A 9,705-nucleotide genomic window follows, 5' to 3' on the forward strand; every position below is an offset into this window, starting at 1 on the left:
AAGGAAGCCACGAGGATCACTGAGTCCAACTCCTGGGTAAATGGCCCATACAGGGTTTGAAGCCACAACGCTAGTGTGGATTCAATCCCTTTATAGGCCATTTACTTTAATGTGAGAGAACATGGAAGTAAACCCCTTCCAACTTCCCCTGGAGAGCAGGTTGACTGCCAGCAAGTCAGCTGCACGCTTTAAGACTTTTGACCTCTGTTTATTTGAGCACAGGACAGGTGGGACTGAGCTTCCACCAGCAGCCTGGTACTAGGAGGAATCTTACCTGGTACTAGTGCTGGCTGGAATGCAGGGCAAGGGAACTGGCCTCTCTTACTTTTTCCTTCTCCAACATACCACCAAGAGAGACTTTTCCAAGGAGGCACATGTAAAAAGCCACCTGCAGATGAGCACATGACCAAAGCCAGTTCTGTTTTGCACTCCCAGACTTGGCAGTGTGTGTATTGGCAGTCTCTCTTGTCTCCTCCCCTTCTATTAAATCTGGCATCTGCTGGCATTTGCTGGAGTTACTATTCCTGCTTCTTCCATGGGACACCTTGGTTGTGTCTGGGGCTTTTGGTTACTGTAGCTGTCCCTTTACCTTGCAGTGAGAGGCTGTGATGTCTGAGTGATCTGTACCAAGGATACTCACAGTTTACAGGAGATGTCAGGCCTACAGCATACCTGTGGGTTCATGCCTTTTAAAGAACACTGCACCCTTAATCTAAATTCAAGCAGCTTTGAGGGCAGTTCTGGTATTGGAAGAATGTGAAAAGCTGGGTGAATTCTGTGCTGGCTGGTATAGGGAAATCAGATATAAATACGAGTGTGGGCAGGGTGTGCAGGGGCACATTGCAGGGAGGATTTGATCATGGGGGCCAGGAGTTTGAATCTTCTACAGCGTGTGAGTGCTCATGTTTTTGTGATGCTTGATGCTTTCTCTTAACATGACATCTGTTGTGTTTTGTCTACTACAGAAAGAATATTTTAAGCAGTATGAGGTGGGTCTGCAGAACCTGTGCAATTCATACCAGACACGTGCCGATGCCCGGGCCAAAGCCTGTGAGGAAAACCTCCGGAACTTAGAAAGGAAGCTGAGGGAAACAGAGGAGAAACTGCAGAAGTTGAGGACTAATATCATGGTCCTTCTACAGAAAGTGCAGGAGGTGGGTGAGGAGTAGCAGCAAATCCTGAGCTGTCTCAGAATAGCCTGGCTCATCCCCTCCAGGCATTACAAGTGTTTTACTCCAGTGTCTCACTGGGCTCCAACTTCCTCAGTTGGGAACAGCTTGGGCTGTCACTACCCACACTTGGGATCCAGGCCGTGGCAGTCTGATGTGTGTTATTTCTCACAGAATGATTTCTCGTGGTGTATTTCTCATGTAATGCACAGGTTCTGTTTGTTCTCTGTTGTGAGGCTGCTTGAGAATTTCCCCAGGCACAGGCATAGACAGTGCCCATCAGGGAATTTTTGCCACAATCTTGGGCAGATTCTGAACTCCACATACAGAAATGCAAACCTTTAAACAAACAATATAGAAAAAGTATTGTGGAGAAATTGATACATTAGTTATACTATTAAATTAAAATAGAAAATATATAATTAAAACATTTAAATAAATAAACTAACTTTAAACTAAAAAACTACTTCAATAAAATCAGGATCAACCTGGAAAGGCTACTGAAAGCATCTGGAAGCAGTTTCTCCCTGTTAGGAAAAAGTGTTAAATCTAAAAGAACCCCAACCAAACCTGCCTCGACCAAAATCAGTACAGTAAATCCATCACTTGAGTATGTTGTTTGAGCATCAGGTGCTGATGGGTTTCCTGTGTTGTCTTTGGATGCTGACAGGGAAAGCAAGGGATGCTGTCACTGCAAGCTGTCAGCAGCTGGAGGGTGCTGGAGGTTGAGGCATAGAGGTTGAGCAGGCCAGATGTAACAGAGGGTGCTAAGCTGCTCTGACTCTTCTTTTCTTGTGCTGTTCCTCAGTGTTCACTTCTCACTGGTATTCCTTGTTGTTTTGGTTTCAGGACATTGATATTAATACAGATGATGAACTGGATGCATATATTGAGGACCTGATCATGAAAGGAGATTGAGCAGCTCCAGTACAAGTCCTGGAGAAGTGCAGAAGAGCTGGCTGCTGCAAAGCGAGATGTGAATCTCTGTGCGGGTGGACTGAGGCAGGTGATGAGGAGAGAGTTTTTTAGACAGTGCTCATGTTGGTGTACAACTTGTTCCTGTGGCTGTACATGAGAAACATTTGTGCTGTTGGCAGGAAAGTTTTTAACTTTGTAGTTCTCTGAATCTCTTCCTTTTGTTTATAAATATTTATTTTTAAAAGAAATGGGAACTGTGCCTGATACAATGGGTGTTTTTAGTGATGTAGAAGTGTGAGTACCCCTTTTGCAACTCAAGTATATTCATATGCTGAACCTGGGAGCTCGGAGCACCCTGCTTAGCTTACTGGTTCTCCAGCAAAAACCTGGCAGCAATTAAAAAATAAGCCTTGAGTTGTGGCAGAGGGTGTCAGGCTTTTTTTGTGGAAGATACTGAACTTGAGGTAGAGAAAGCAAAGCCATGAATTGGAGCTATAGAAAGGAGATGTCCATTTATGAGTGTGAGTAGACGGGATGGAACTTTGGTGGAACTTGGAAATTTGGCAATGGCACCTGTAATGAGCTTCCTGAACAGGAGGTTGCTGCAAGTGGGTGAAACTGCCACCATGGTAATAGCTAAGAGTCTGAGGGTCCTTCTAGAAGAGGATCACCTCCTGGACTGCTCACAGTGGGCTGTGAGCATCAGAGGAAGAATGCTGGCCTTCGGGTTCTCTGCTTGCAGTCACTTTATCACTCACTTCTGCTGCTGTTTCTTTGAGACATAATTACAGCAACAGAGGAGCTCCTCGTCCACCTGACAATAAAGTGACCTGTGTTCTATTTTCACCTCCTCAGGTTTGTGTTGCTTTGATCAGTTTGCTCTACCAGGTAATTTTATTATTAGAGATTTCTAATTATTAGAGAGAGGCTGTTTGGGGCCTTTGGAGCCGTACACCGCTGATTGGCATCTGGCACTGTGCCCGCAGCAAGGAAAACACCTGTCCCTTATCCTTCAGCAGCCAAGTCGTGGTAGGCAACTTTTGGCCAAGGGAACTCGGTCAGAGTTTGTCAGCTGGCCAGCAGCTTCTCAGGCCTGCTAGGACAAAGTGTCTGTGGACTCCTGTTCGGAAACTGGAGTCCCCTGTGGGCTAGATGGTTGTAAACATGGTGTAAAGCAAGAGGTACCCACTAACAGAGAGGTTAGGTGGAATGGACCCTGGGTGTTGACACCTGGATGTGTAATAGATGTTTTGCAGCAAACCCTTCCAAATTAAATATCTGTTACACCAAAAATCTTTGGCTCTAATTGTTTATAGACCTGAAGAACTCCCAAGTTTCTACACACCGCTGAAGAGGGGAAAGGCTTTTGCTTATTACTTGAATTCCAGTTGCTTGTCACAGCACATGGTGAGACTGACTCCTTCCATCCAGAATCTGGGCCAGACATCCCACAATAAATAAAGTTAAGGAGTATTCCCCTGTCCTCATGCACCTTCCTCAGAAAGCGGCAAGCGCGTTCCTTAAGCAAAAGAACATACTCCGCCAGTCACCATTTCCTCACACGTACTGGAGGTTTATTAGTTGTGATGATACACTGCAGTTTCTGATGAAAATAATCTGGAGAAGATGCATTTTTTATTAAGGTGGAAGAAGTCTTTGTCCTTCCCAGGAGACAGCAGACATTCTAAAGAAGGAGATTTTGTTATATTGCAGTTCAGAGCTGCTGCTGCACACAGGCTTTAATTTCTGACACCTAGAGGCACCAGTATAGGGCTAACTGTTCTTACACAGTTCTTGAGCTTCCTGGCACAGTTTGATTTCCTATTTCTCCTATGTTAGGAAAGTGCAATTGTTTTGAGGTTTGTTTTTTTCTCCTCTGTTCTGTGGAACTTCTCATTTCCAGTTTTAACTCTTTTTTTTTTTTAATGCATTTTATTTTTTTTATCTTCTACCAAGGTATTTTACTAAGAAGAGCAACCCAAGAACTTTTAAGTGCCAGTAAAATAACGTTTTCATTCTCAAACTCTTTTGGACAATGCTCTGGAGCTGCTTTTTTCCTTTTCTTGATTTTGTTTCCATACATTTGTTAAGCAGTCTGTGTTTAACACCAGGTTTTAGTAACACCTCTAAAACCCATAGGCTCAGAATGCCTCCAGAGGGGATCCAAACTCCTGGCTCCAAGTGGGGTATATTCCAAAGCTTTATCAAGTGGTTCTGGGCATTTTCCTGTTGAGCTCTTAAAATTAGTGGTGGAGACTGCCCCACAGCTCTGCACCACACACCACTTTCATGGGTGTTCTTCCCTGGTATCACACAGGGATGTCCCTATCACATCTTGAAGGTCATTCCAGCTGCCATCAAAAACTTGTCCCCTGCCTGTAACCCTGTCATAATACCTCCGTCCTGCATCCTCTTGATGCCTCAGATGTTCCCCTAAGTCTTCCTCTTCACTTTCAGCTGTTTCTTACAGCAGAAATACTAAGGACATGAGTTTCATTTTGTACAACATTCCCCTTCCCCTCTGTATGGCCAGCTTAATCCCTTCTTTATACATTCCATAGTTGAAATTTCTCCCAGAGCTGTCAGCTGGATACTTCATGCCAGCTCACTTCTGGGGAGGCTGCGTGCTCCAAAATTACTGTTTTGCTCTAAAGAGAGAGGGCTTCAACAACTCCCCTTTCTTCTGCCAATGAGAGAAATGGATACCTGGGGTTGAAAGTGAAATAAAAAAAGAAATGTTCTATTAACAAAAGAAATTTACAAAAAAAAAAAAAAAAGGTGCCAACAAAGCACCTTTATTGCCCACAAAAGTGGGAAATAAAAAAGAAAAAAAAAAAAAGGAAAAGGAAAAGGATTTTGAGCCTTACACCACACCCGCATCTCACCGCGTGGCAGAGGCAAAGGTGGCGACCGCTCTTCTATATCTATGGGAACGGGAGGAGAAAAGAGTTCACAGCAGCTGGGAACCTGTTGAATTTCTGGCGTGGGTCTTCTCCTTGCAGCAGCCGATGTTGGAGTCTCAGGTTCGGGATGGTCCCGCCAGCTCCCCGGACGGCCGAAGAAAGAAAAAAAAAAAAAAAAGAAAAACCCAAGCCAAAACAGTTCACAGAAAAAGAATCAAATCGCTGAGAGGATTCCCAGTACAGCCTCTAAGCTAGGGAATGAGAAGGGAAAAAACTTTTTGCTCCACTCTGGGGGGCGGGGGAGACAGATAACAATCCAACAAAAGAACAATGTAGCCTCCCAGTGAAGTAAGTGGGCAGGAGATCTTTCTCCTTTTTAATGCCTTTATTAAAAAGAATCAGCTGAGGTGGGGAGAAATCAACGGGTCCCACCTGTTATGAATAAAAAGTTATCTAAATCTCCCGTGAGGACGCAGTCCCCAGCTCTGCCGGCAGACCAGCAGACAAAGCTGCATCATCCTTCTCCTCCGTGCCACTCTTGGGGACAGCGGCGGCGTGGGCGCGACCCGTCGATTTCTCCCCACCTGAGCTGAATCTCTTTAATAAAGGCATTAAAAAGGAGAAAAGATCTCCTGCCCTATTTATTTCAGCGCCCACGCCGCCCTGCTCCCAGGGCAGCTTTGTCCGCTGGTCTGCAGGCAGAGCTGGGGACTGCATCCTCATGAGAGATTAGCAGATTCTGCCTTTTTGGTCCAACACTTCAGGTCCTCTCCCTAGTGAACATCCTTTGAGGTCAGGGTGAGAAGCAAAAAGGATCCAAGCAGGCACTGGACTTCACGCCCATCCTTAGACATCACCTAGGTCCCCTAATTCTATATTGGCTCGTTGTTTTTAGGGGTTTTCCTGGAAAATTGTAAAATTTGGTGCAATGCATTTCTCATCTGCATACTAGCTCTGATGCCACTCCCATTCTCCTGGTGCTGCAGGGTCCAGGTGTCTCTCCCTGGCAAGCACCAGGGGGACAATGGCTAATCACCAACCATTAACAGGCAATTGAAGAAGAACTCTTTAACAATGAAGCTAACTTAATAGCAACTGGTCCAACCGATTTTAACTCTGCAACCTTAAAAAATATAGGTAACTTTTTATTCATAACACCCAGCCCACCCTGTCTGGAGAACCGGGAGAGAGAGAGCTTGAACACAGCCCATGCAGGAACCCAAGGCTCTCTGCCCCACACCCGGATCCATATTAAAGCTGCAGCACACATTTTCTGGGCATAAAGCAGACGCTTAGGGAATAAAGCATCATCATAAAATGATGATGGCAAGTACCAAATTCCCCAAAAGATAAGACACGTTGGAGGAGGGCACAATGAGTGGGGTTACCTTTGTGCTAGTCACTTACCTTTTTCTGTCCTTTCTCCAAACACTCCTTACCAGGTGATTCCCTGCAGAAATGCATGGTGACTAATCAGACTAGTGATCAGATGCAAGGCTCTGGGTGGAAAGAAAGTTGGCCAGAGTTAGAGAAAAGCAGCTTCTTGCACGTGAGCAAAAGGAAACAGCCCTTTTCCAGAGCTGTGTGTGGAGGGGTGAAGGAGAATGGCCGCTTCTACTGTGTGCTTGGATTATAGGTGAGAGCTGGATCTTCTGGGTACAGAAGAGTACTTTGTGAAAAGGCTTTCTTCAGCCATAAGAATCTTTTCTTGTCCATCGGCATCTGATATCTTTGCAGGCCTTAGTGAGGGAGTAACTTGACCACAAAGAGTCCTGTTTCCCCTGCAGAAGCTTTGTGTGGCCTGGCAGCAACCAGACAGTGTCGGGGTGGGGGGAGTCCACAACTTGGACAACACCTGCTTCATAAGCTTTGTCTTGCAGCATTTGATATACATGCTGACACTGGCCGGTGCCACTTGCTCACCTAGGAGCAGAGCTGGTCATATGAGTCCTTGCTCAGTCAGCTCTGAGGGATGGAAAAACAGCAGTGATTCTAGGAAGATAGATCTCAATTTTTCTCTAGAAGCTGCCTTTGGGTGTTATGATCAGAAAAGGTTCAGCAGAGCATAGGGAGCATGTTGTTTGATTTCATAAACTCATGGAATCCCAGTTTGGAAGGGACCTCAAGGATCCAGCACCAACCTTTCCTGGAAAAAGCAAAATCTAGACAAGACTGGCCCAGCACCCAGTCCAGCTGAATCTCAAAAGTGCCCAATGTTAAGGAATCCACTATAGGATACGCAGGACAACCCCAACGAAGGGAGAAAATTATGCATCTGACTCCACTGATATCAGAAAGCTAATTAATTATTATACTATATTACACTACATCTAAACTGAATCTGCACAAGCACTCAACTCCACTGAACTGGATCTCGTGACTGTCTGCTGACTGAGAGTCTGCACACACACTTGGCCCTGATAGGCCAAGGAAACAAAACACCATCACTTTGGGTAAACAATCTCCAGAATACATTCCACAAGAGCACAAGAGGAGCAGCAATAGAGATAAGAATTGTTTTTTCTTTCTCTGAGGTTCCTCACTGCAATTCCCAGAAAATATCCTTGGGAAGTTGTGCCTTGCTTTTCTCTGTGAAGAGAAATGAGGCCATGATCCACTACTTCCCTGGGGTGATTATTCCAGTGTCTGATTGTGTTCTCATCGTGGAAAATTTTCCTCTGCATCCAATTGGAACCTCCCCAGGAGTAACTTGCATGCATAAATGTGCCATGCTCAAAGTTTCAAGGTCATTCCTAGCTTACTGTGACTGATGAAGTTCATTTGAAAGGATGTTGTCATTTGGATTTCCCGTTGTTGCCAGAAAGATGCTAAAATGGAGGACATGGGCATCCTGGATCCTCAGCATTGCTTCACACCTTGTTTCTATAGTGCCCTGCCACTGTGCTAAGTGACATGGTTAGTCACCGGTGAATGATGAGGAGGGGGAAAAAACTCGAACTAAACCAGCCCTGAAAAGACACATCAGGTGGTACAAAATCAATCAGAAACTGGTGTGGGATTCCATTAAAAGCTGGAATTTTATGGAGGGGAAAAAAAATCATTCCTCTTTTGTCAAACCCTTTTACATACAGGTAAAACTGTATAAAAGAAAGACCTTGTAAAAAATAGTTCAGTCCTTGCTAATCGAACTAAGCTAGACTGTTAAGTTTCCTTAAGAAAATAATTATAAGAATGAGAATCAGTTTGCATAACAATCTATTCTTGCAAGAAAACAGTTTGCACCTGCAAAAATAAGTCTATCCCATGAGAATCTGTGAAGAAACAATGTAAACACATCTAGAAAGAAAAAAGTTCGATGGACATGTACACTAGCCATTTGTGAGTGTCTGTCCAAAATTTCCCTCATTCTTTGCCTCTCGATCGTCATGGAAGTTGAGACCACCGGGAAAAGGAAAAGATCCTGTTCTGAAAATCCAGGTCTGACTGGTCCACCAAGCCAAATTGTTGTCTACGGGTGTGTTTGCTCAACTCATGGAACACTGCACCCGAGAAGGGGCAGTGTGCTCTCCTTTGCCTGCATCACTTAGCAACGCTGATGCTGGAACTTCTCCAACCTCCTGACTTGGCTGGACTTTCTGTCTGGAATGACCTTTTTTGTGGTCACCACAAAAAGACCCTCCATTCACCGTACATCAACCACGGTGACAGACAGATTGAGATGGGAGAAGGTTCCCCCCTCAAGGACTGAGACATGCGACCCCTACATGGAAAAGCCCCCTCTTCATCCTTAAAAGACGAAGACTGAAATCCCTACCACAGAGTCGGGGAAGGTGTGTGTGGGGAAGGCCAGGTAACCAAAGCAAGTTTGCAAGTGACTACTGGATAAAGAAGACCATGGTTCTTGCCTATTACTGATGGACTGCTGATGGACTTTTTGTACCCTTTCTCAATAGACTATTTTGAAATGTGTCCCCTTCCCCCAATCAAAAAGGACTATAAAAGAGGTTAGAGCTGACTGGTACCCTTGAGATCTCCCCTGACGTGAAGACGACAGGCTCTTCGTTGACTGGACTTCGAGGGACTTCATCATCTGCACATCTGGTAGCTATACACCTCCTTTCTTTTCCCCTCTTCTTTTTCCTTATTCTTTCCCTTCTCTTCATTCCCCTTCTCCCTAACGCATTTTTGTTGTGGTTATTCAATAAAAGTACGTTTGTTTTGATTTTACTGCAAAACCCCCTTGTCGTGTCAGTTTTTGCCCCCTGAGATCAGTGAAAAAAACCTTCACAAATCATGTCCTTAGGACGGATTGTGACACCATTACCAACCAATGAACTGAATTTCATTGGATTGCTGGCCAACTAAATTCAAACACAAGGCCTTCTGATACCATATAAAAATGAGCTGTGTGCAATAAAAATTGGGCTATTCCACACAAAGAAACAGGTGTCTTGTCTGTATTAATTGCAACAAAACCTGTGAGGTTTTTTGCTGTGATTTTAGTTCTAGGGATGCAATAAGCCTTGCTGCCATGATAGGTGCTCATACTCACAAAGGCACCAACACATCAGACTGGAGAGCACAGAGATGTGTTGGTGCCTTTTCTGCCCAGGGAGGTAAAGGCCAGGACCTTTCTGGCCCCACACTGTAGGAGTGTGCCCCCTAATGACAGAGTGGCAAAACTATCCTTTGTCCCCCAAAAAAGGAAAGAAGCCCAGAAGTTTCTCTCAACGATTAGGCGAAAAGCCACCTCA

General features: G+C 44.8%; 1 protein-coding gene across 5 annotated transcripts in view; it reads left to right on the forward strand.

Annotated features, from left to right (window-relative positions):
- The window catches only part of MORC2 (MORC family CW-type zinc finger 2), a 47,941-nt gene extending 44,561 nt beyond the window's left edge, over positions 1-3,380 (forward strand). For all 5 annotated transcript variants that reach the window (XR_005953828.1, XM_041420270.1, XM_041420271.1 and 2 more), the window contains 2 exons: positions 966-1,154; positions 2,019-3,380. Coding sequence is in view for 4 of the 5 variants with exons in the window: in XM_041420270.1 (XP_041276204.1) it covers positions 966-1,154; positions 2,019-2,087 (258 nt within the window). In the remaining variant the exon portion in view is untranslated. The remainder of the gene's footprint in view (positions 1-965; positions 1,155-2,018) is intronic.
- The last annotated feature ends 6,325 nt before the right edge of the window (positions 3,381-9,705 follow it).

Source organism: Onychostruthus taczanowskii, unplaced genomic scaffold (assembly GCF_017590055.1).
Source record: "Onychostruthus taczanowskii isolate IOZ18803 unplaced genomic scaffold, ASM1759005v1 scaffold64, whole genome shotgun sequence".
Classification (NCBI taxonomy): domain Eukaryota; kingdom Metazoa; phylum Chordata; class Aves; order Passeriformes; family Passeridae; genus Onychostruthus; species Onychostruthus taczanowskii.